This window comes from Hakea prostrata, chromosome 3 (genome assembly GCF_041222555.1).
Source record: "Hakea prostrata isolate BN-2017 chromosome 3, UWA_Hpros_2, whole genome shotgun sequence".
In the NCBI taxonomy this organism is placed as follows: domain Eukaryota; kingdom Viridiplantae; phylum Streptophyta; class Magnoliopsida; order Proteales; family Proteaceae; genus Hakea; species Hakea prostrata.
Genome location: NC_142602.1, coordinates 29,886,701 through 29,914,435, shown reverse-complemented (window position 1 = coordinate 29,914,435; position 27,735 = coordinate 29,886,701). Strand labels below are relative to the sequence as shown.

Sequence of the window (27,735 nt, the reverse complement as noted above, 5' to 3'; positions counted from 1 at the left end):
AGAAGTGGGCCGACTCAGCGGTCGAGAAGCCACATTCGAAGGTTAAATCAATAGGTGAATCACCATAGAGCTCTAGTGAGTTGTAGAGCTAAATTGAAAGATGAGAATGAAGGGAAACGATTCAATTACCTTCTCCTCACATCATGCATGGATTTATATAAGATTTACCTCTTTCTGTCGATCATTAGATTTATTCCATAAACCTCATCATTAGCCATCCGATCGTGGGGTTTTGTGAGTTAGTTACGGTTTCCTTATAGAGCATGATAGTCTATCTTGAGTTTGACGAGATCACGTCTCCTTCTAAAACTTTCGGGTTCCTTCATGCTTATGGTATCTCTAGGTTTAATTCATAAATCGGTCTCGACCAGACGACTAAGCCGACCGTGGTTCAACCCGGCTGTACGCTATTTTTTACTCATCACATACCAAAATATTCATCTTTCTCCCCCTTCCCCTATTTTTACATTTCATATATGTATCAGATACAAATGCAAGTGTTGTGATTCACAACACTAGGGAGTACATCTTAGCCCTTCGGGCTGATTAGTGTTTGGATTAGCTAATAACTACTTAATACAAGTTCTTCCTTTAACTGTGACAGCCTACTGAGCCACCCTAAAGGTAAATCTCTCTAATCATACCTTAGGGTATGTCTATATGATCAACTAGAAAGAAGAAAAACAATTGCTCAAAAAACCATGGTGAGGCAGTGCTTGTTTCTTTTCACATTTCTCTCCTCAAAATATAAAAGTTTAGGAAAATTTTATCTTATTTTTTAACATCCAAACAGGACAATAATTATATTTGGGGAAACATCTCCTGATTGCTCTTCATCATCTGGTAATGGAAGAGCTCAATAGTCAATAGAATTGGGCTTTGCTACGGTTATTACTTGGCCCTCTTCTTGCATATGAGGTGAACGGGTGTGAGGAAAGCATAGTCTTCTACTCTTACGGATAAAAAATCCAACACATTATATGATAGGGTAAATATCACTTACCACCCCTCTTAGCTGAACAAATAGCACTTAAACACTCTCTTAGGTGGATAATGTCTCTTACCTCCCCTCTTACCTAGCAAATATATCAAACACCTCCCCTCTATTAACTTTTCCGATTAAATTTAACTTTTACCGTTAAATATTTTTCTAAAACCCCAAACTACCCTTGGCTGAAAATATTTTTTTAGTTTAAACCCTAAATTACAGTAATCACCCTAGCAGTTAAATACTAAATTACCCTCAATTAAAATCATTTTTAAAAACCAAGATGTCATAGTTAAAACCAAATTATCTTTAATTATTAAAACCTTAACATACCCTTTTTTTAAGTTTTGTCAAACAACTAAAAAAAAAAACGCTTACTACTTAATATCAAAATGCAATTTAAATTGATCTCTCTCTCTCTCTCTCTCTCTCTCTCTCTCTCTCTCTCTCTCTCTCTCTCTCTCTCTCTCTCTCTCTTATTTTATTTTTTAATATTCATTTTTTGGGTCAAGATGTCTCAATTTAAATTGCATTTTGATATCACGTAGAACGTGCTTTTTTAGTTGTTTGATAAAATAAAAAATAAAAAAAAGGCTATGTTGGGGTTTTTAAAATTTTAAGATAATTTGGGTTTTAATTATGATATTTTGATTTTTAACAATTATTTTAATTGAGGATAATTTAGTATTTAACCTACTAGGGTGATTACGGTAATTTAGGGTTTGAACTAAAAAAATGTTTTCAGCCAAGGGTAGTTTGGTGTTTTAGAAAAATATTTAATGGTAAAAGTTAAATTTAACCAAGAAAGTTAACATAGGAGAGATGTTTGATATATTTGCTAAGTAAGAGGGGAGGTAAATGATATTTACCAGTATAATGTAATATTAACTATTATGAGAACGAGGTATATTCCTTCAATTGTCAGATCATCCAAGGAATATGTTTCAGTAATTTTCTTGTTAATACTTAAAAATTAGAGGTTTTTACTTGTGGATCCCAAGCGCACTAACATTGTTAGTGGCTATTAAGTATATTTAAATTTCAAATGTGAATTGGACCACAGTACCCCTTAGATTATTTAATATATTTTGTTAATATATCTTTTTTATTTCTATTTGTATATATATATATATATATTTTAATTGTAATTAACACTTAATGATCAATTATCTCTTTTTAAAAATATCTATTAACACAACGTATTAAATAACCTGAGGGGCGTTTTGGTCCCTCAACATTTGACATTTGAATATACTTAATGGAAACTACTAGTGTTAGTCTGGTTATGAACCACACATAATATATTGCACTAATGGAACCCAACATTAGTTTGTGATCCACTAAGCGAACCCACACATAAAAACTCTAAGAATTACTAGATATACAAGCAAATAGGAATTCTAATCAGCCAAATTCCACGTCAATTAAATATATACCTTGCAGCATTTCATTGGGGGAAGGAAGACTTCAAAGTATCTCACATGTGGCATGTGGAGATAAGTAGGTTCGTTGAATTCAATTATAGCTATCTATTGAAAGAGAAGTGCTAATCAAGTTTAAAGAAATTCAAACCCAATGTGTTTGAGAAAGTCATATTCGTACAAAACTATATTGTACTTTGTACTTCAAGACGTACAAAAGAAGAGAAGTCTAAGACAAGAGTCTCCATAAGTGAAAAAGGGTGCTTCGAACATCCTAACCCTAATTCTCCCCCTTTAAAGAAGAAAAAAAAAAAACTTGCTTATAACCCTAAATCAAGGGCATGTGCACTTACATATATTTATTTTCTTTTATAACATGAATTGTGGCTTAAGGGTCTTCTCTTAAGATCATGCATGAGAGAATGAGGCTTTTTGATCTCTTAGTTGATTTGGGTTTACATGCACGCAACTGAGTTAATGGTAAGAAATCGTTGCTTGATTGCTTAGCTTTTGCACTAGTGTTGGGATCAACAAAAGTCTATGTAAGAAACAACGATACATTATAGATATCTTGATTTCAACAAGTACTGAGTGATAACTTAGTGTCCTTATGTGTCTAATTTAATGAACTCTTATTGTTTTCCTCTAGGTCTAGCAAGTCTTCTTCTTCTTCTTCAATAGCTTCCATCAATCATTGAGTGGAAGCTCATCGATCAAACCATGTGTCAGATTACACAACAACACATTCTAAATCAAATTCCAGAATTAACAAGTTAATCCAGTACATTAAACTAATGTGATTAGCTTTCGTAATGACTAATCTGTTGTAATTTAATCAAAAGTCAATCACATAGTCCGATTCAAGATCCAAATCCTTTATAAATACCAGTAACCGCTCTAACTTCTTCCATCAACTGCTCACTCTTCTTCTTCTCCTCTTCAAGTTCCCTTCATAATGGTGATCCCTGTTGCAATGAACCTTCTCTTCATCATCTTCTTCTTCTTCTGCTTATGTTTCTTCATTGCAACAGCCACTCCAACATACAATGTTGTTCATTTAGGTGCAAAGAATGACGGCAAAACCGACTCAACGAAAGCTTTCACTACGGCCTGGTCCACTGCTTGCAGTTCTCACAGTTCTGCCATTATCTACGTTCCCAAAGGGAAGTTCTTGCTTAAAAATCTCAAATTTTCCGGTCCTTGCAACAACACCCACATCACCATTCGCATCGAAGGCATCCTCGTTGCTCCGTCGAATTACAATCTGATTGGAAACAGCGGAACTTGGATCATGTTTCGCTCCGTCACCGGAGTTACCATTCACGGTGGAACCCTAGATGGCCAAGGCTCTTCTCTCTGGTCCTGCAAGAATGCCGGCAACACATGCCCCTCTGGAGCTTCGGTACGTGCATGTTTTTAATGGGCCTTTTTTTAATCGAGGCCCAGGCCCATATAAGCCCATTATATGTGAATCGAACCTTAGTTTAGCTTTTCTTCTTGTGCAGAGTTTAGGCATCTCCAACTCACAAAATGTTGTAATTACTGGATTGAAGTCCTTGAATAGCCAGTTGTTTCACCTTTACGTTAACCGGAGCCGGAATGTGAGCGTTCGAGCCGTGACGGTATCGGCCGATGGCAACAGCCCGAACACAGACGGTATTCACGTACAATTATCGAGCAATGTAACGATCATAGGAGCTAGCATCAAGACCGGCGATGATTGCATCTCTATTGGCCCCGGTACATCAAACCTATGGGTCGAAAACATTACCTGTGGACCGGGACATGGGATCAGGTACCTGCTTACTACTACAACATTTGAAGTTTCTTGTTTTTTTTTTCGTTTTTCGGCATCCAAACATAAAACTATTGTTACGTCGCACCTGTTTGCTAATACAGCATTGGGAGCCTTGGCAAGGACACTGAAGAGCAAGGAGTGCAAAATGTTACCGTTAAAACCGTTACTTTTAATGGTACCCAGAACGGATTGAGAATCAAAACATGGGCAAAACAAAGTAACGGTTTTGTCAAAGGAGTCCTTTTCCAATATGCCACTATGAAGAATACCAGATATCCAATCGTTATTGACCAAAATTACTGCCCAAGAAAGAAAAATTGTGGAAAGGTATGAGGGCATGCATTTTGGAAATTTAGATCATTTTTCTCTTCCTTGGTACCAAATATATATATATCTTCTAATTTATATCTTCCAACAGGTTTCAGGTGTTAAAATTAGTCAAGTGACATATAATAATATCCATGGAACATCGGCGTCCAAAGTCGCCGTGAAATTCGATTGCAGCTCAAAGTATCCATGCAGTGATATAAGATTAGAAGATGTCGAGCTTACTTACCAAAATCAAACTGCTCAATCATCTTGTTCAAATGCTGATGGATCATCTTACCGCGTAGTAAATCCTTCAAGCTGCTTGTAATATGAGAACAAGGAAAAAAGAATAAATCACTTACATATGTTTGGAATAGCTAAATATTCATATGTTTGGAATAGCGAAATGGCTGCTTAATACAAGTTTTCCTTTTAATGTGGTTTGGTTACAGAGCCACCCTTAAAAGAAAATCGCTGTAGGTTTGTTTCATGAAGAGTTCAATAAGTGAATATTTTTATTGCTTAATGCAAGTTTAAAATTTTGTCTTTGGTATGATTTGTACGTGGAATCAATTATGGGCCGGGGGGCATAAAAGAAGGGGAAAAATTCTCTGGGGTTGTGGGGGCTAAAATCTAAATTAACACTCCCCGTGCGCTCGTGGGGGGGGGGGGGGGGTGGGAAAAAAAAAAAAAAAAAAAAAAATTTAATAAAAAAGAAAAGAAAAGAAGGGAAGGGTGGGGGTTGTGGGGGGTTGGGGGGGGGGGGGGGGGGTTGGTGGGGGTGGTGGGTGGTGGGGGTGGGGTTTGGGGGGTTGTGGGGGGGGGGGGGGATGACTCCAACAAAAAAAAGCGTTTGGTTAAAAATTGAATCGGTTTCTTCGTGAGTCATGAATCTCCAACAATCCACGTTTTTGCCTAAAAATGTGAATGAGTTGGAAACCACCTATTGAGGTGGTTTCCAAATCGAGTCAGCGAATTCTGGGCTCGATATAAAAGGGAAAAAATGAACTTGACTCGGCGAAACTCACTTTCATCGAAACCTACTCGACACTCGACACTCGACACTTTCATCCCGCTGCTGAAGTCGAAGATCCGTTCTCCTGCTGCTAAGAAGTTCGAATCACTCCCAACTTTCAACTTCGCACTCCTCACTCGCACTCCTCACTCCCGTTGCCGAGAACTCGAAGCACTTCCACCGCTTACAATTGCCGAGAACTCGAAGCACTTCTATTGCTGAGAAGGCGAGCCATTTCTTGATCTGAAGAAGGCGACGAACACCACCAACCTTGCGACGAAGGATCCCTATCACAGATTTATTGAATCGTGGTGTTTTCAGCAGATCTGGAAGAAGAACCCTAGCTTCTCGCTCTCGCAACTCCAGCGTTCCCAAATCTTGGTGTTTTCGGCAGATCTGGAAGAAGAAGCTAGAGCTTCTCTCGCTCTCGCAACTCCAGCGTTCCCAAAATTTTGTTCGTGTTTTCGACTTTGGCATCGAAATAGGCGGTAAGTCTCTGCATAGTCTTTATTTTCCCTGATTGGATTAGTTTTGTGTTGGGTTTCTTATTCTCTATCTTCGTTTTACTGTTGGCTTGGTATTCTTGCATTTTGAATTCGATATCGATTTTGGTTTTGGCTTGGGGCTAGTGTTCAAGGTTGTAATAAGTAATTTTTCAAGAATCTCTTCTTCTTTAGCTAACTTCACCGGAGCAGAGGAGTGTTTTGGGATTCATCGGCAAGGGTGAAAGGGGTGTTTGCTTGTTCTCGTGGGATTTTGTAAATTTTGAAGTTTATATTAGAATGGGTACGGTGCTGGGGCTAAATAAATTATGGATTGAGTGCTTTTGTTAAGGGTTTCCGGTGGCTTTGACAAGGCAAGAAAAATCTCTCATGGTTCATGATTCAAAGGTGGTTGTGTTTTTATAAGAGAGTGGTAAGATGCAGTTGATGAGAGACAAAAATATGGTGGAAGTGTGAGAGACCCCATAGAGTTGTATTGTAAGTTACTTAATAGTCTTATCATTCTTTTCTATTTTTTTATTTTCTTCTTGATTCCGTTTCAATTTGATTTATTGTGTGATCTGCTCTAAGTTCTTCAATTGTTCCTAGCTTTGTCTAAGACTAAACCAGCATTAGTTTCAAGATGATCCTGCCTGGGGCTAGGTCCTTCGTGATCCAACTCTATGTTCTTTTTTTTTGGTTTTTTTTGGTGTTGGTAGAATATCCAGCTCTATGTTACTCATGATCTTTTTTCTCCTCTCTGCCATTTTTGTTATGTATTTCAAATACTTGATTATTCTATTTTCTTGTCTAAATTCTGGAAATCTGTTGTTTAGATCTGTTAATGTCAATCTTAAATTCTTAGCCAGATTTGGATTCAGATTTTGTTGTATCTACCATCAGATTAAAGGTGAGGTCTGAGCCATCCAGAGAAACATATCCGAATTACGAAGAGTCACAAAAACAGATCCACGGCTATGTGTTGTCAAATTCCATCCTATCTCATTAGTGAGCCACTACCCAAAGGTCAAATCAGATCATCAGATATGATCTGTCTATATCATCACAATTGATAGGGGTACTTTGGCACATCTAAGAAAGTCACCAAATCTCCATACACAGAAGGTCGTCTCCCCACCCAAACCCCCCCCCCCCAAAAAAAAAAAAAAAAAAACTCTTCTCTTTCCCTTTTTTTTTCCCTTTCTATTCTATTGCCTGGGGAGGGAAGGTGTCGACCAGGAAGGTTGAACCCAAGACCTCTTGGCAATGGGCTTTTATGTGGGATAAACTATGAGGTGCCTAACTTATTTGACAAGCCCTTAACTGGTGCTGTTGCTCAAATTTTCTGGTTATATATTGCATATTTGAATTTCAGAAATTATTGGAAGTCCCTCCCTCCCCCCCCCCAAAAGAAAAGAATGTTTGGCGGATGGAAATTTGAGGGAAATTATGCGACAATGGTGGAAAACAATTCAGTTTGGCCACCAGATTACAGTTGTTGCCAACTTGGGGTCCTTAATCCATCCCAGGGTTAACTAGGCTACTTCTGCCTTCCATGTGAGTGCTTTCCTTGTAATGATGATTACTAAATAAATTTATCACTGTTTGCAATAATTTTAAGCTGTACTTGTATAAAAACTGCTCCTAGGAAATAGAAGCACTTGCAAGGGTTTTACTCTGGTTTGAGGCACTTGAGGGTCCTTCATGTATTGTTTTTTCATGAATTCTTAATAATAATAGTTGTCTTTTTTCTAAATACTTCACACCGCACACCACCCTCCCCCATTACACTCTGCACACCACCCTCCCTACCATTTGACTTGCATAGAGCTCATCATAGATCATTGATTGATTGTATTTTAGTTATAAAAAATTTGAAAAAGAAAATAAAAACACCAATTGGAAGAAAAGTGTAAGAAAAGGATTATATGTCTGAGGTGCTCACAAGCAATTATACCGACAACACCATCTATTGTCTGTAAAGTCTTTTCTTTATTTTTTATTCTTTCTTTATTTTCTGTCTTCTTGATTTTCTTACTCTCCTCAGTTTTTCAACATGCTGTTCTAAACTTCTAATATTGTGGGATGGTTGGCTGGAGTGGATTCCAAAGTCATTCTTACCCTTGTTGAAATTTATCTTCATTTTTTATCAAGAAAAAAATTGTCTTCATTTGAATTTCTAAGTCTCCATTCAAATGTGTATGTGAGACTTTTACTTGTCACATACCTGAAATCAATCCATTTATTGTGATTGACACATGATAGGATTAGAGATTATTAATTTCTATTACAAAGTCAACATTGGAGTTTGCTAGAAGTGCACCTCTCTCACATAGAAAGATCCGACGGTGTTCCTAACACGACAAATAGCTTAGGAACAAGAAGTTTGTCAACAAAAATGTATGGCCAGAAAAGATTTGAATGGAATTTCATAGGGATAGCAGAAGGTTTGTTAAGGTTTAGATTTTTGTGACATTCTTTCTCTTCTCTCTTTGGCTTCAGTTGTGGCAACAAGAAGGTTTGTTAAGGTTTTTGTGTTGGTTCTCTGCTGGAGTGGGTGTGTTCTTGATTAGTCGTAGCAGTAGTATTAATCTTTTCCTGTTTTTGATGAGTTTTGATCCCAACAAAATTATTTTGAATAATTTACAACTTTATTGCTGTTTGATGAGTTTTGTGCTTCTCCAACTTTTTAATTTTGTTGTTCAGTTGCGAAGGATTTGGTGATTTGATTTCCCTGAAATATTTGAACTTTTGATTATTTTGTGTTAATATGCATATTTGAAGTATATTGATTGGTTTACACCGAGGGGTTGTCCATTGATGAGAAGGCAGCTTCCATCATTATTTTGTTTGAACAATGAAGGGTCAATCTTCTCAGCTGTCTGGAACCCATTGCAGGAGACTCTAATATTTCTTTCTTCACGGTTGCAGTTGTTAGTTACAGTCACCACATACTCAAGCTTCTTCCCCACCAGTACTCCTGTCATAGTTTGAGATAGCCGAAGGCAAGGGTGCCCACTGATTTCTATACAGGAGGAAGGAAGAAAATAGATTAGTTTTCATTGTTAGGCAGGAAATATATATATATATATATATAACTGCAAGAGCACCCTAAAAATTTCTCACCGTTTGCAATCAAACTGAATACCAGAACTACATACAAAATTCTGAAAGCAGCTGCCATTGTTGAAAATTATGTTCTTGATTTGTTTTCTTTTTGCTTGAAAATGCAGTGAAGGTGGGATGCTAGCTTCTTCTAATTTTATAATAGTTGGAGAACCAGATTATTTACTTAGATTTGTTTCATAAATGAACATGAAAAATGGGTTGAAGGGGGGGGGGGGGGAGAGAGAGAGAGAATGGCTACATATTATTTCCTTAAAATCCTTACTTATTCACTTAATAAATCTTGCCAGTATTAAACAGCATAGTGTTTTTTTTCACATTGCACTGTTTTGACCTGTCTCTTAGTATATGGTTTTAAAATTTCTTTACCTCTCATAATAATGAAAAAACCTGGAAATTTACAGAACATTATTCAAGCTTTCTACATCCAAGTTGACATCTAATAAAGATCAGGGCTTTGTTGAAACAAGATGGTAATTGAACAGTTACATTAGTCAAGTACTCAAGTGAATATATGCAAGCATAATAGCATATATATGATTGTACTATTGCAGGGCTAATTTGCAGATTTCTTGTTAAAAAAAATGATATAGCTAAGGCCTATAAGTTTAGTAAGTTTACTTGATTATGTGTTGATTGATATTAAATTTTTAAAGACTTTATGAATGATCTACGATTCATTGGTTTATCAACTTGGCTGTTATTAGTCATTTTAAGATGGATTTTTTGCTGCATTGGTTTATCAACTTCGCTACATTCAATGTATTGTTTTGATGTTGGCAGTTGCACATTTTGCTATGACCGTGTGTAATAGGCCCTTGACTTCCTTTTGATAATCCTTTGCTTTAATTTCAGATCTATATCCAATTTTACTCTATATCCAATTTGAGTCTATATGATCACATTTCAGGACCTAAATTTAGAGAACGCATACGCACGTTGTTCAACATGGATGACGAAGAGTTGGTAGTTGCTCTAGTGGGCGCAGCAGTTGTCTACGTAATTGAATACATTAGGAGAACATACGCGGGAGGCAACCATATAGAGTAGATGTCCGGCGTGGGTTTCTTGAAACCCAACGTTTTATTGGTGGCACCGAGCGTACATGTCGTGAGGAATTGCGAATGAGCCAAAGATCATATTACAACTTGGTAAAATTATTGCGTACGAGGGGGCTGTTAGAAGACAACAAATTGGTGTTAGTTGAGGAACAAGTAACGATGTTTCTACATTGTCTTGCACACCACATTAAGAATTCGACTTTAAAGAACCGTTTTGGGCATTCTGGGGAGACAGTGAGTCGACATTTTAATAAAGTGTTAAATGCAATGATGAAACTGACCCCGTTGCTTATAAAACCCCCTAGTCTCACCACACATCCGAAGATTGCAGGTAACCATCGCAGCTTCTTCCCATTCTTCAAAGATTGCGTTGGAGCCATTGATGGATCGCATATACCAGCATGGGTTCCTGTTGAAAAACATAGGACGTTTCGAGATAGGAAGGGTCTTATTACACAAAACATTTTAGCTGCATACGACCATGACAAAAGGTTCACGTATATACTTGCTGGTTGGGAAGGGTCTGCATCTGACTCCCGCATTTTGGATGATGCTCTCCATAGAGATGGAGATGGAAAATTAGTGGTTCCAAATGGTAAGTTCTATCTTGGTGATGCTGGGTTTGCCAACCAAAGAGGTTTTTTGAGGCCATATCGAAATGTTAGGTACCATCTGAAGGAATGGAAGAGGGGAAATCAAAGACCCAAAAATGAAAAGGAGTTGTTTAACTTGAGGCACGCTAGGTTACGCCAAGTCATTGAAGGTGCTTTTAGTTTGTTGAAGAGTCGCTTTAAGATATTGGCAACTCGAGCGGAGTTTCCTTTCAATATAATATGTCTGAGATTCATACAATGGAGGAGGGTTCTACAGCTTCAACATCATATCACATCATCAACAACAAGAATTTGGGTGTTGCATGCCGAGCACCTACTGAGCACGTGCACATTGAAATTCTGTCAAACCGAATCACAATGTTGTATCATGGATTCTTGTTCTTATGTGTGTGGGTTTTTTTACTTTCTTCTTATGTATTTTTGTTTGCAACAAATAGGTAAAAACATTTGTCTTTTCAACATGTATTGTTAAGGGTACATTAATATTGAGTTATGAATGGTGCCTTCTAGAAAGAAATCAGATTGGATTTCTGTTGGTTTTGTGGATGGTTCAAAATATTATTCTTTTTCACAACTTTAGCAGGTGAGAAACAGGTTGGATGAATCATAGTATATATAGGTACTTCAATTGGGGATAGTCATTGCCTCTCTCTCTGGTATGTAACAGGTTGGAAGATCATTGGCAAAATGATAAAATTTGTGTTTCTGATATTTGGATAAACAGAGATTTATGTGGTTGGCAAAACAACATAAACTATTATTTGTTAAACAACAAATCTGAAAGAGTCACTATCTTGGGATAGTAGCATAAATAGAATTTAATAAGCGATCAATTCTAACATGTGGTAGATGTGAATGGTCCTTACCAACAATGCATATAAAATTATTTGTTTCCATCAAAAACAAAGAGATCCTACTGCTTGACATTCCCAGTCCGAGTATGAAAAATAATTGAGAGTTTCATCATAAATATAGCTAACAATAATTGGGAGTTTCTCTTTATTTTTCTACAACATTTCTCCCGCCAAAAATCCCAATGTAAATGTGGCTACCAACACCCCCAATGAAAGTGAAGGTAAGAGGGAAAAGAATAGCCCCAATGAAATCAGGGAAGTCTCAACTATATGGTGCCAATGATATGTATACTAGCCCTCTAATAGGCCTCATCTGAGGTCATACTTGGCACTAGACACAAATAATGTACAAATTCACTTATGCCTATAAAGTTGGTTATTTGGCTATCCAGTTGGGTTCGATCCACCGTTGATCCTATGGATTTTTGGGACCGATTGATTCTAGAAGGAGGCGTTTGGTTCTCCATTCATCCCCATTTTGAATTTTTGTCAAGATGAGCTGCATGGTATACATGGATGGTATGCGGTTGCTATAATTTTTTGCCTTGAATCTGTAAGTTCATTTATCTCCTATGGCAATGCAGGACCCAAAAGAAGGGAACTGGTGGATGCAATTTGGGAGTGACTATGTGTTAGGCTACTGGCCTTCCTTCCTCTTCTTCATGGTTGATTTATTGAATTTTGTAAATAATTGTTATGCTCAATCATTAATCAAATCAAATAACAAAGCAGATTCACTTTCAGAATCAGGGTAACCAAACAGTTTTTCAGATAGATTCACTTTCAGAATTAGGGTAACCAAACAGCTTTTTCGCACGCATTCACTTTCGGAATCGGTGGTAACCAAATGGTTTTTCGGATTGCATTCACTTTTGGAATCGGGGTAACCAAATGGTTTTTCGCATGATTCACTTTCCGAATCAGGGGTAACCAAACAGTTTTTTTTTACGAATATGATTCTACAGAACCTGATTCCTACAGACTCATGACTCCCACAGAAGCGGATTTCAGGGAATTGCGGAACCAAACGCCACCTTAGGCTTCCTAGTTAGTTGAACTTTGCACATTCTTTTTTTGAGGACCCCTTGCCTATATTTAAATGAAAAAAAAATTCAAAGAAAACACAAAATAAATAACTAAAATATTATTCTGAATTTATCTAAATAAATAATTAAATTTCACAATATCTTTTTTATCCATTATATCTTATTTTTTATGAGAACAAATAATTAAAATTTTTAAAAAAAAAATCTTTGTTTATGTATTTTTAGAGGGTAAATTATTAAGAAACATTCTAAAGTTTACAGCCATATTTTTCTTAAACTAATAAATTTATAGCCGTTATAATTTATAAACTAGCTAACAGAGAATTTAGAAAGTTAGAGTTGTGGTAGGAGTTGGAGAAAGCTACCAAATTAGAGTTGTGAATGACTTGTACAACATTCCACGATATTTTAATAAGGTTTTTAGAAACACAATTTTGATTAGGCAATTACTTTGTTTTTGTTAGACTAATTATAGTATGAATACATAATGATAACTGTCCCACTGGAGATTCTATTTATTAAATTTAATTTATTTAGTAGACAATTAGGGAAGTTATATGTCTTTTAATAATGTATTTGTTATAAAATAGAGAAGATATATTAAATACAAAGAAGAAAATTAAGATAAGATGAGTTTAACTCTTCTATTGAGTTATTCATTATATATTTATAATGGAACTAGCAACTTCTCTGATATAGAAATATCAGAGTCTACAAAGAAATATAATATATGATTCTCACACATAATAAGATGATCTTAACATGGAATGATGAATTGTTAAGATTTTCGGTCAATATTGGAATATGGATCGCCAAGATCACACGCTGAGATAGCTAAGATCTTCATTTGGAAGTTACATATTTTGATATGATCTCTTTGGGCGTAATAGACATCCATAAATAAATATTATTTATAACACTCCCCCTTGGATGTCCATCAATAAATAATGTACCTTGTTAAAACCTTACTAAGAAAAAACCTTGTGGAAAAAAAAGTATACATATCTAAATAATACCTATTAGTAGCTGCTTCAATAAAAACATTACCAGGAAAACCCAATAAGATAAAACAATGGTGAAGGAAAAAAGAGTGCAACAAGTATTTTACTCCCTCTGATAATAACATCATTAAGTATCTTTGAGTTTGCACATCACAATCTCATATACCAACTTCTCAAAAATTGAAATAAGCAATACCTCAATAAATAAATCTATCAAACTATCACCTGAACAAATTCAATGAACTTCAATGAACTTCAATTTCACCATTTTGTTGAAGATCATGAGTGAAGAAGAATTTAGGTGAAATATGTTTCGTTCTATCTTCTTTTATGTGTCCGCCCTTCAATTGAGCTATGCAAGTAGCATTATTTTCATAATATTGTTAAAATCCATTTTTTTCAAGTAGAATATTGCATGCTTCCTGAATGTGTTATATCATTAATCTTAAACAAATATATTGCTGACTTACTTTATGGATCACTATTATCCCTACATGATTTGAAAAAGTAATATAGTTTGTTTTGTTGAACGCCATGAAATAGTGGACCTTCACTTGTGAATAAATAGCCTATTCGAGATATAGTTTTATGTAGATCAGATAAATATCTTGCATCTGCATAACAAGTAAATTGATGTCTACATTCATAAAATAACATCATGTCAATAATTTCTTAAATGTATTGAAATATACATTTAACAGGATTCTACTGTCTTCATATTGGAGAAGAGATAAATCTTGCTAATACGCTTGTAGAAAATGATATATCCAATTGTGTACTATTAGCAAGATACATTGGTGCCCCAATTGCACTTAGATATAGTATTTCAAGACCAATAAGTTCTTCATTGCTTTCATCAGGTTTATATGAATCTTTTTTTTTTCTTTTATATCGAGCGATCTGACAACAATTGAAGTACTCAATGGATGTGTTTTATTCATGTAACATCGCTTCAAAACCCTTTTTATAAAAGTTGATTAATGAACTAATATTTTATTCATCAAATGATTAATTTGTAAGCTTAAACAAACTTTGTCTTTCTAACATCTTTCATTTCATCTTTCTTAAAAATAATCTATTGTTTTTGGAAGTTCTTCAAGAGTTTCGATAATATCAGCATATACACTTATTATAATAAAATTAAATCCATATTTTTTAATAAATGTATAATAATACATTGGATCATTTTTATACCATTCATTTAGTAAATATCCACTAAGGAGATTATATCATATATGTCCTGATCATCTTTGAAACATTATTAAACAAACTTCGTAGGAATTTTTATGTGTTTTAGACATTTGAATCTTTCAAGGATTTTCATATAAATTTCACACTTAAGTGAGCTATATAAATAGGTTGTAATAATATCCATTATATGCATATCAAATTTCTCATGTACTACCAGATTAATAAAATTTCTAAAGGTGATTGCATTTACCACAAGAGATCATGTTTCCATATAATTAATGCCAGGCCTTTGCGAAAATTATTTTTTTATAATTCATGCTTTATATATCACGATTTCATTCTTTTTCTCATTTCATTTTGGTACAAAAACTCATTTGTACACTCACTAGCTTTATACCTTCAAATGTTTGGACTACAGGTCCAAAAACTTCATTTTTTCGAGCGAATTCACTTCTACTTGAATTGCGTCTTTCCATTTTGGCCAATCATTTCTTAATTTACATTATCAATGAATGTATGTTTACGATCATCGTTTTGTTGTATTATTTCAACAATAACATAATATGCAAAAATATTGTTGATAACTTTATATTTTTTGTTCCATATTTTTCTTGTAATGACATAACTAATCGAGATCTCTTTATTCTCTTATGAGGTTTTATAGAAAGTTATGTCTTCAAGATTTTCATAAACAATTGTTTCCATATTATGACTATGAAACTTGGTTTAGAAAGGATGCCTATGAAGCTTGGTTTAAAATGATGGATACACTATTTCATGATTATTAGTATGCATGAAGACTTGATTAGTGTAGAGAAATACTCTACTGCCAAGTCTATGTGGGACCAGGAAAAACTGGAGTATGGAGGTATATCAACTACTAGATTAAGGGCCATGACCTTGAAGTTAGATATATATTGTAAGGACCCTGAGCATACCATGCTTAAGTACCTAAGTGTTATAAAAACATGATTAGGAAATTAGATGATACTGGAACACCCTTACAGATGAGCAACAAGTACAAGCAACCATTAAGACACTACCTGATTTCTGGGCCCAAATAAAAATGGTTCTCACACATAATGATGACATCAAAACTTTCATTGACGTCGCCACTATGTGGAACTAGAGGCGGAGCGCCAAGAGGCAGCCCTAAAACAAGTCTTTGTCGCCAAAAAGGTGCAGCGCAAGACATCTCAATCTAAATGCAAGAGATAAGGTAGAGCAAGAAATCAGGTTAAGGCTTTGAACCTAGTATCAAGTAGAAGCAAATCTAACAAGTAACAAAGAGAACCTTGCAAAGTCAAATGCTATAATTGCTAAAATATGGGACACTTCGCTCGTAATTGCACTAAGCCGAAGAAGGTATCATTCTAATGTCTCTCTCTATATACTATTAAGTGCATACATGATTTTGTTGCTCATACTCAGTCTAAATGGATTGTGTATATGAGAAATAAGACGTACTGCTAGAGATCAAGGGGGACTTATCGATTAAAGGACTTTTTTGGATGGCTTCCAAATTATCTACGTCGGAATTAGCATGAATGAAGTATTACAGTGGGATGATACCCCAAGCTTGATTTGCACACTGAGTGCACATTACTTCTCCATGACTTGCTAATAGCATTAGAAATTTGGTGTAATATACTTTCAGTTTTAGCATACCTTTGTCTTTGTTAAATTCATTAAAATTTGATAGTTGTTTTGGAATTCATTCCAATGGTAGTTTATTTGGACATTGTGACTTTATAATGGTTTCATCAAGTCAGGTTTTTTATAATCTAATTGTTTCTACTTCATCATTGTGATCCATATTTATTGTGATCTTGTATATTCTTAGAGCATGCTAGATTATGACACATGAATCATGACAAGATACCAGGCTAGCTAGAGAAGGTCTTCTTGACCCACTTTCTAAGGCTAATCAATCGATATGTGGGCCTTGTTTAGGTGGCAAGGCTTGTTGGAACTTTTTAAAAATATATCTCAACTATAGACATTGCAGACAATTAATGAGAAGGAAATTTGAAAATTATTTATTTGTTGTAACAAATAATAATAATAATGTAGCAAGGAGTAGAGAAAGTTTTCACTTCTAGATATGTTTAGAGAAGGTCTTCTTGACCCACTTTCTAAGGCTAATCAATCGATATGTGGGCCTTGTTTAGGTGGCAAGGCTTGTTGTAACAAATAATAATAATAATGTAGCAAGTCAACCTCTCAACATCATCCTAGGGGGACTCTTTTGTGATTGCATCCGGCATCCATAATGATGTACCATCACAGACAAAGTCTTGCAATGTTCATTTTTTTTTAGACTGGTTTCCTAGCACAAAAGACGTCAGCATAGATCTTGAACTTATGAGAGAAAGATTGATGAAAGTATCTCATCTGCTTTAGGCAAGGGTGGGGAATTAAAACTCATCCTCTAATCGCTAGAGAATATGAGATTGATCATTAGTCCAGTGGGAGTGCGCTACCAAGTGGGAGCATATAACCAAATACTCAAGATCCCTTTGTGCGTAGAAGCACATGAGAATACATTCATATTTCGTCCTTTTGACGTTGAAATTAGATGATACTTTAGTTTGAAAACTGTAGCTTTTGCATGATAAAGGGTTAGTTACCGTTAGATAATCAGAAGTTGGCCTCCTCCTTTTACATTGATATTTCTATTGTTACATCGTGATATCAGTCTATTTTCATTGAGATGAGGATGAAGGAATTAGCTGCTACATCTCCTAGTAGGACTTATGTGTCCGGGCCCCACTTGGCCCTAGTACATTGGGGCACAACACAATACACAAGGTAGCATGACGAACATGAAGATCAAAATTGTGGCATTTGCAGAGACCCTAAAAAGGCTTTGGCAAAATAATTCCCTACTTCAATCTAGATCTAGTCTAGTCTGGTTCAAGCTTCTTCCTCCATGATAGCAGAATCAATCTGCTTGCGACTCCTATGGGGTTTTTAAGTGATGCCCCGCATTTCATTATAAAATTATTTTTGTGTTGGTATGCTCTCAATTCGCCAGACAACTTAAATGATAAGTGACATTTGGACCCCTGACCTCTCCATCAAAAGGAAACAGAAGAGAAAGAAAGAAGAAGAGAGAGAAAGAAAGAGAAAACAAGAGTAAAGAGAGAGAAGAGAAAGGAGGGGGGGGGGAGAGAGAGAGAGAGAGAGAGAGAGAGAGAGAGAGAGAGAGAGAGTGAAGAGGAAGTTTCATTTGATTCCCTACATATCTTGGAATAACCAAAATAATCACTCGATCTCAAAGGAAGAATTTTGACAGGAGAAGACAAGTGAGTATTATAACCAAATCATGCTACGGTCGCTTGCAAGATTATGTGCATTTCAGTCACAATATATTATTTTACTTGTGGAATTTGCATCTAATTCACATACTACGCACCTGATTTGATTCACATACTATGCGTTTGATATGATACGCGTACTATGCCTTTGATTGACTTACATACTATGTGCTTAATTGATTCGCACATTATGTCTTTGATTGATTCGCATACAATTCACTTGATTGATTGGCATACTATGCCTTGAATGATTCACTTACTATGCCCCTGATTGACTCGCATACTATGCCCCTGATTGACTCGCATACTATGCACCAGATTGATTATTCGCATACTATGCATCAGATTGATCCACATACTTTGTGCATGATCATGTTTAGATTTGGCTATAATTTGGTAATTCAATGGATTTTGTTGGGAAATGCCATGCCAGCATTACCACATCAACCTCCATTAGTTTTGATGATAATAAACATGAATTACTAATGGCTATACTGAGTTGTGTTTATCTAGTTCAATATGAGAGCAAGTGGATCAAATCCAACTCAATGCCAAATGCCTAAACCCACGTCAAGCTCAAGACCAAGCCAAGATGGACATGAAGTATAAGTCAAGATGAGCATGAATAATGGAGTAAAAGAAGACTCAAACAACATCAATGATCATCAACTCAAGCTCAAGTAAGAAGACTTAGAAAATTAGGACTTAATTCACTTCATATACGCTCATATTTAATTGCACTCAATTATACGCATATCATGTCACTAGACTGACCTATGACATATTAGGAGAGTGTATGAGGCTTAGGGTTGACTAGAAATACCAAAAACCCAATCAAGTCCCTATTTGCACCTAACCTGTGCAATCGTGCTTCAGACGGACGTCCGTCTGATCCAGACGGCCGTCCGTCCGTCTAGTCACAGGAGCTCAGACGGAATTTCCGTCTGAGATGGACTGTCGTCTGAGAAGGACTGCCTTCTAGTCAGACATCGCTCCGTCTAGTTAAAAATCTGTAATGGCTAAATTTAACGGCTTTTAAATGACTCAGATGGACATTGGGGGTTGGGCTAAGGTACTTGAAGGCCATCTATATAAGCCAAATTCCCCCCATTTGAGAGCCAAATCCTTGACAATTGATCAACTACTCCCCCAAATAATCTTAAGCTCACAAATTACAAGAAAACATTTGTTTTGCCTCTCACCCTTACTCCACCCTTGAAGAACATACCAAAGTGTTTAAGAAAGTTAATTGGAGCAAAGCGTAAGATGATTGAAGGCTTTTATTAGAAGGTTATTGGTGGTGCAAATCATTTCATTTGGGCATTCATTCCTCATTGCATCACACTCACACAAGGGGTAAAGTGTTACACCCCTTATTAGGTAATCTCTAACAATCTATTGTATTTACTTGTTTTCAATTCTAGTCTATATGGATTAGAATTGATTTTGGGTGCTCTTCCCCATGAACAAAGATTGGGTGAGTGCTATTGCCCGTGAACAAAGATTGAAGAGGGTGCTCTTATCCTAAGATAAACAAAGATTGTAAAGGGTACACTTGTCCCATAACAAAGATTGTAAAGGGTTTGATCTCTACCCATTGTATTGAAAGATAATTGATGAGCACATTTATGTGTGAAATCTTAGGGCATAAAACATCATTTTATACACTTAAAGTGGAGTTACCTTGGGTTTTATGTTGTTTTTGCAGATTTTAGGACTTTTCAAGATTTAAGTAAATATCTGGAGTTTTGGGCTTGAATCATGCTATTTTACACGTCAAGAAGTCCATTCAAGTTCTCAAATGAAAAAATGGGTCTGATCTGGAGCATGATGGGCTAGAGATGTGTGATTATGGGCCAACTCCAAAATATTGAAGAGATAAAGAAGGCAAATTTTATCTACGGCTGAGATTTTAAATCAAATCTACAGAGATATTATTGAGAGAGTCCAAATGAAAAAGAGTCCTTGCATACCTCAATATCTTATTTCCTATCTTGGATTTAATTAAAGAAAGAAAAAGAGGAAAAAGAATTATATTCAGAAAGAAAAAGAGGAAAAATCCCGTTTTTGAATGCCTCTGTCAAGTTTCAATCAAACCCTTCATCGAACGGTCATCTGATGTTCGATCGTGTTGATTTTTGGAGGAGAGCTTCACGACTACTTAAGCCTCAAATCCAACGGTGGAATTATGCATCTGATTTATCTAAGTCAGCGCGATTAGTACGTCGAAACCCTATTTGGCTGAGTCAGATAGAAACCCCTGAGTTTTATTCAAATTCAGCCGTCCTTCATATCTCATGTAAACTCTATAAAAGGAGAGCATACTCCATCAAAGGGAAAGGTGTTCTAGAGCTTAGTTGAAGCATTCTTTCTTCTCTCTTCAGTTTATTTAGGTTTTCTCTAGTTTTCTTTGCTTGCATTAGTGAGATTTAAATTTCTAGATTCAATGTTTAGGTTTAATTTTTTTATGTAATGCAATTCAAGTTCAAGTTTCAATTTTTTTAGATTCGTTTTTCTCTGGGTCTAGCAATTGCAGATTTATATCATTCTAGATCTCGATCTGATTGTTAGGGTTGCTTGAGATTCGAATCGTTTGTTCAATTCGCTAGTAAGTAACCTTTTTTATTAATCTTCTCTCCTCCCTCCATTCCCGCTTCTATCTACCCCTCCATATTCTTAATTTAGGATTTACTTTCAGCATTATTTATTGTTCTCCCTTCCCCTGGATCCTTGATCAGAGATGCCTACAGTCGTGCCTCTCTTTAGTTAAGGCTTCCTTTTCCTTTTATTGCTTTGTTTATTGCTTTGTTATTTACTTTATGTTATTTACTTTCTGCCTATTCATTCATCATCTTGGACCACATAACCGGAGCAAGCCTACAGTCGTGCCTCTGGTTCTGGTGACGGGTGGTGTTGCATGTGCATTTTAGCTATGAAGTAAATTTTACTGACTACTTTAACATACTAACTGGTTTTACTTTTTTTTCCTTTTTATTTTTATTGTTCGCATTTTTTTTCCTGTCTTTTATTTATGCATTGATTATGTTTAATTTGTTTTTCGTTTCAATTCGATTGCATTAGATTTATAAATTAGGATCGTTTAGTTTAGTTAATTAGTTAACAAAAATTGAATCATTCCACTCTCGCATTACTATTAAGAAGTTGAATTATAAGTGGCATATCTCCTTGAGATCGACCCGTTAGCTACACGATACCGTGCACTTGCGGTTACTTTTAAAATTCACAAACAATAATCACTAGAGGAATACTCTCTTGAGGCCAAGAGAGGAGTAGACGTAGACTTGTAAAGTCGAACCACTATAAGTTCTTGTATTGTGATTGTTTAATTCATTTGAATTTTCAATTTATCTTAAAATTGCAATCAAACTTGAAAATTGGGACAATCCACTAATTGCAACCGATTCACCCCCTAGGTTGCACTAACAGATTTATTTATGCAGTTATTATTGTTCTTGCATTTAAATGATTAAATATAAAGTTTAAATGCAAGACTAAAATGGAATAGAAGGCACAGTGTTGATGAGCATAGACCTTGTGGCTAGAGTAAAATGAAACACTGAGTCTATGCCAATGATGGCAATTATGAGATGTGCATGGCCTTGCCTAGAGAATGAAACCACTTTGGTGGTAAGAGAAAGAGGCCATTGTGGTGGTATTACCCCTTCGGGAGTAAGAGACAACGACCACTTTGATGGTATTGCCACTTTGGTGGTAGAGAGTAAGATGCAGCTTCAGTGGTAAAGAGAAATGTGTATCCTTTGGATTTGCCTAGACTCAAGACTATCAATGCCAAAGAAATAAAGATGAAAATATGTGAAAGGTTTTGAAAAGAAATGTGTTACATATATCTTTCCAAAACATGTATTTTTTTGCAAAGGAAATATTTTGTTTTCCCATATATGATAGCTTTTACTTGTAGGATATGTCATAGCTAGCATGGTTGTGTTATAATATTCACAGGCTTAGCTTAGCTCATTTTCCCCTCATTGTGAACATAGAGGTAGACTTAGGACAAGGGTAAGGATATTGCAATTCAAAGAAATGATTGAAAGCTCAAGCTCCTATTTAAGTCCAGTAGTTTAACTCATCTCAGATCGAGGGTTATGTTTTGATGCTCAAGTTCTTGTTAGAGTTCGGTAGTTTAGCTTATCTCAGTTTAAGCCATCTCAAATTGAGGGTTATGATTGATGCTCAAGTTCTTGTTAGAGTTTGATAGTTTAGCTTATCTCAGCTTAATGGTCATGTTTACACTTTTGAGGCTTTGTGTGTGATAGTAGAGATGTTATGTTTAGATGTACGATACTGTAATATTGAAGACTATGGGGATTTGTATAACTATACTGCAATAGTTGCCATTAGATAATCAGAGGCTTGTACTTGTTCTCTCTTTTAATATAAATGTTTTTGTTGTTGCATAGTGACAAGGGTCTCCATTATTGTCAAAGATGAGGAAAAAGAGAAGTAACTGCCATGTCTCCTAGTAGGGTTTGGTGTCATAGGCCCGACTTGGCCCTACTAAATGGGGACATGACATTTTAAAACCTTGAGGAAGTAAGCAATATTTACATCACCACCTATTGGCCACCCATCTTAAGAATGATGTCGAGCTTCAGACTCCTTGATGTTCACAATTCGAGTAAACTATGAGACCACCCATTTAGCCTCATGGCAATTTCAGTCACGTGGATGATGCTGCAATGAGCACTATAGACTTCCTAGGAACACTAATTAATCTGAAAATCTGAGCCCCCCCCCCCCCCCCCCAAAAAAAAAAAAAAAAAACTCTGATCTACTCAAGGTCTTGAGGCATTGGTGAAGTAGCTTCAATCAATGTAACAACAAGGAGGGATGATGCACAACAATTCTTGTACTAGAGGAAGGAATTGATAACAATCGAACTAATGGTTGGGGAAAAATGAAATTGCTTCCCTTGATGTCCCCTAGTGGTTGTCCCAACCGAAACATTGGTAGATTTGTAATGCACAAATGAAGTAGGGTACGTAAATCTATCCATAATGAATTCACCACTGCTCAGTCTAATTTTGATTAAGTATGTGTTGGTCCAACATGTTTCTTATTCCACATATATGAAAATCCCATACAATGTAGATCTACTAAGTATGTTCAGAGATACAAGTTGATAACAGAGACACCTAAGATGGCCTCTAAGGTTAGCCACCCGACTTCTTTTCACAGTTGCACACTACATTAAAATCACCCAATAGAACCCATGGAAAAGTTACTGCATGTTGTTGCTGCAGACAAAGAATCTCAGTCCACATATTCACGTGGAGATCCTGTCCACCCAACTTTCTTGTGCCCCATCCTGCCACACTCATCACATAAGGCCTAATACGAGCAAATCCTGGCAAGCCCTGTGCCAAACCTTATGTGAGTGTGGGGGGATGGGGCATGTGCCGGTTGGGTGGAAAGGATCTACATCGCACGGATTCTCAATAAAAACCAGTAAATAGAGATTAGCAAACTGATATTGATTTTTGAGTTTTTTTACAGGTTACACGCTTTAGTGGGACTTAAACTTTGGGTTGCACGCTTTTGCCTAAATTACAGATACTCTCAAATTTACAAGTTGCACACTTTTAACATTTTGTGAAATCCAGTCCAAACCCTAACCTGGACACCCTGTCTATTGTGGATGTAGAAGTGATGTGTTTGGTGTTTGACCTTCAAGTGGGACCCTAAGTTCAGTGTTGATAGCTTTAGAAGATCCTAGGAAGTCATGTCAGAACTTTCCCTAACTTGGTTGAAGGCCTAAGTGTCGGTTTTGACCCTGAAGATCCAAAATTCAATAAATTGGAACACAACAAGGGAACCCTTTGGTTGATCCCCTTGTTCAATCCCATCGACCAAAGACCATTGACCAAAGCTGCTCCGGAAACAGAATTGGTTATTTTTGGAAGTTTTGGATTTTGAATCCCCTATTTATTGCAACCTCGTTCTAAATCTAATTATTTGGCCTCCAAATCATTGGAGAACGTGGGAAGAACCCAAGAGCCTCCTCCTCAAGCCAAGGAAGATCCTCAAGCTTTCAACCAAGGATTTCTCTTTGATTTCGCTCATTCAAGGTCAATGATCTATCTCCTACTGTTGTAATCTCTTCTATCAACTGTTGTTTCTTATTGTTTTGATTATGAGGAAGGTATTACACTATTGTAATGACCCAACCTCTAATCTCCTAGTCTTAGAGTGAATCCTCATTCACTCTATGTTCTCCCTTGAGCCATATGGTGATCCTCCATGTATTTGATTTAGTTTTGATAGCATGATATGTTTTTACAGTAGTTTTCTATTCTAATCAGTGTTAGACTTGTTTCTTATTAGTTTTCTATGACTGACCTATTGTCTTCTACCTCTTTGAATGAATCCCCATTCATTCTAGCCTTTCCGTGATGATCCGTGGTTTTAACCTAATACGGGTTTTATTATAATTCTATTCCATTGATCTTATTAGATGTTTAGACCTTCATAGATAGTCTTAGTATATTATTTTAGAATTTTTCCTGTTAATTTTGGAGTGTTTCGATGTGTTTCGGTGAGTTTTCGATAAAAAATTGGAGATTTTGTCCGTGCCCTATTTGCTTGGTCGATCTCACTAACCAAGGACCATTGACCAAAGGTGTTACTGACAGTGGAATTCCCTGTTTTGTCTCTATTTCGACTTCAATCTTATGGAATTATTTCTTATGATCTATTCATTTTTGTTTAAGCTTGTTTAGGTGATTTTGAATTTGTTCTCTAATCTCAGGTTATAGATTCGGAATACAAGGTGAGTACTCCACTCACAATATGCATATTTACATACCTGATTATGATATGATTCAAATGCATGAGTTAGCTAATGTTGTTTTACTTTCTTTACATTATATTATTTCTGTAACTACAATAACATATTCATATTGAGATTTAAATATTAGAATGGATTATTTAGTAATGTGAATATGATTTGGACTATGATGTGAATGTGAATGTGATATGTATGGGACCATGATATGATGTGAATACCTATGTTGTAGTTGTGGAATGGGGAATGCCCTTTTGGCGTTTCCGTCTTTGGACACTAGTGGAGGTGTTATGGGCCGCTTTCCTATGGTGCCCTTTGGCGCTTTCCTTAACTACTGGTTGACATACCTAGGGCATGTCTACAAGTGTTTGGCTAGGAAACCCCTATCATATCTGACCATACCGGAAGGGGAATTGAGACTGAGTGACCCGTGGCAGCAATGGGGATTTGTGGGCGCTCAAGGCCGGTAACCAACCCGTGAGAGGACATGAATCACATTGTGGGGGCCATTCATTGGTAGGGTTGCAGTAGTAGACTTGGGTTTGTGGGCGCTCGAGATTGCGGGAAGCATGGAGAGGACATGAGAGCTTCCCGTTTACCATTTGTGGATGACTAATAGGGTTAAGAGTCTACGTAGCCAGGAAGGAGACAGTGACTCTAGGGGGAAGGATACCGGAAAGGATCGCGGGAAGCGAGGAATGGTCGTATCTAACCCTAAGTAGATATGACTCAGTAGATAACCCTATTAGTCATTCATTGGTAGGGTTGCAGTAGTAGACTTGGGTTCGTGGGCGCTCGAGATTGCGGGAAGCATGGAGAGGACATGAGAGCTTCCCGTTTACCATTTGTGGATGACTAATAGGGTTAAGAGTCTACGTAGCCAAGAAGGAGACAGTGACTGTAGGGGGAAGGATACCATAAAGGATCGCGGGAAGCGAGGAATGGACGTATCTAACCCTAAGTAGATATGACACAGTAGATGACTTGCATTGGGCTAAGATTAACCCTGTACACGTGCCAATACTCAGACCAATGGTGATGTGAGAGAGTGGTGACCTAAACACCAGCCACGGAATGTCCAGGAATGATGCATGACCCAATTACCAACGGAGAACCCAAGATGCCGGGAAGGCTAAGGGAGAGTGATTTGAGACCTACCCAGAGGAGTATTGTGCTATGACTTAAAGTGTGTCTACCAATAGAGACCAACATACATATATAGAGTTAGAAACATACTTGCATTATTGTTTCATATCATTGCATTTATGTTTGCCTTAGATTATGTGTGAAGATGTTTATTGTGATTGGAATACTTGCTAAGTTCTTTTTGAGCTTACCCTTCAGGGGACCTGCTTTTAGATGATTTAGCAGGATCGGAAGAGAACCCGAGCAACGGTATGGAGGACCCTTCCTTACTTGGTTCAGCTCCGAAAGTCAATGGAGAAGGTTATGACCAATGGTGTGACCAGTACTCAGGTTTGGACTGCATTGACGACTCCTATTGACGGCAGTCGGCATCGTCTTATTCGCCGATGGGATCGTGAGCTAGATGTTGATCTGAAGCTACAAGAGCACAATCCTAAGGTGAAGAAGAAGAAGAGCCGACGGAAGATATTGATTAGTTTACTTTCTTTTCTTCTAGACCTTTACTTTTTAATTGTAATAGCTTAGACTTTGCTTTAGATTCTATCTACCTTCCGCATTTGTTTGTGGGGTATATTTCTGCTATACTCTACAGTTATCTTTTGATTTGGTATCGTTATTTCCGCACTCTAATGTTCTTTTGTGATCCTTTTGAGATCATTTCTTGATTTTATTATTAAATTATTTGAATACAATGATTTAATATTGCTTTTGATTATGTTATTGTGCTAAGTGGATATGATCATTCCTAAACTTGATCCTTGGGGCTATGGATCACACCTTCGGGTATTCCAGATAGGGTATTGGCTAGAGGGATGTGACAAAATGGTACCAGAGCGGACAATTTTCAGACAATCATAACCATAGAACACAGTAATGAACGCATCATTGAGTCATAGATCCAGAAGTGACTTAAATCTTTTTAGAAGTGAATAATAGAAAATTTGGATTAAAAACTTAAATTGATAAAGCATAATACACCAAGTTTGAATAATGTACAATAATCAAAATATATGACTTGTACTTGGGTTATAGTTGAGTTGAGGGTTGTCCTTGTGAACTGTCTTTGTGAGTTGAGTCTTGAGTTGTAACTTGTCATTGTAAGTTGGTGTTTTGAGTTGTCATTGTGAGGAAGTTGTTGTCATGTGTTGTTATATGAGTCTGAGTCGGGTGTTGTCGTCATGAGTCGTCACTGGGGGTAATGGTCATGAGTGGTCGTTACAAGTTATGAGTTATAACTAAACGTCAAACAATTGTAAATGCAATAAAAGAAAATGCATAATGTACAATAACACAAGTGAAATAAACTAAATTTTATTAATTTCATAGAAAAAAATATTTTTACAAGTCTGAAAGTAAATACATCTATGAAAGCATAAAAGGAAAGCTCCTAGCACTGTCAATCTAGGTGATTGACTCTGATGATCTGTCTGATCTCTCCTAGCTCTGAACTCCTCCTTCAGCCGTGTAAATTGCTCTCCCAAAGTATACATAAAGGACTCTATCCTCTCCTGTTGAGCATCTATTCTCTAAAGCATGGAGG

The 27,735-nt window shown here is 36.4% G+C and overlaps 3 protein-coding genes across 3 annotated transcripts; 2 read left to right on the top strand and 1 right to left on the bottom strand.

The window, feature by feature from the left end:
• Window positions 1–3,336: 3,336 nt before the first annotated feature.
• LOC149022038 (polygalacturonase-like) lies at window positions 3,337–5,013 on the top strand. Its single transcript, XM_089147230.1, has 4 exons — window positions 3,337–3,811; window positions 3,915–4,204; window positions 4,309–4,534; window positions 4,626–5,013. The coding sequence occupies exons 1-4, from the start codon at window positions 3,365–3,367 to the stop codon at window positions 4,842–4,844; spliced, it is 1,182 nt and encodes a 393-aa protein (XP_089003356.1). The 5' UTR covers window positions 3,337–3,364; the 3' UTR covers window positions 4,845–5,013.
• A 3,765-nt stretch (window positions 5,014–8,778) lies between these two features.
• On the bottom strand, window positions 8,779–9,197 carry LOC149022037 (TPD1 protein homolog 1-like). Its single transcript, XM_089147525.1, has 2 exons — window positions 9,140–9,197; window positions 8,779–9,038 (listed from the first exon to the last, which is right to left on the bottom strand). Exons 1-2 carry the CDS (start codon window positions 9,195–9,197, stop codon window positions 8,779–8,781), a joined length of 318 nt encoding a protein of 105 aa, XP_089003651.1.
• Window positions 9,198–10,359: 1,162 nt separating this feature from the next.
• On the top strand, window positions 10,360–26,554 carry LOC149022036 (uncharacterized). The gene is made up of 2 exons (XM_089147524.1): window positions 10,360–10,963; window positions 26,394–26,554. The coding sequence occupies exons 1-2, from the start codon at window positions 10,360–10,362 to the stop codon at window positions 26,552–26,554; spliced, it is 765 nt and encodes a 254-aa protein (XP_089003650.1).
• Window positions 26,555–27,735: the final 1,181 nt, after the last annotated feature.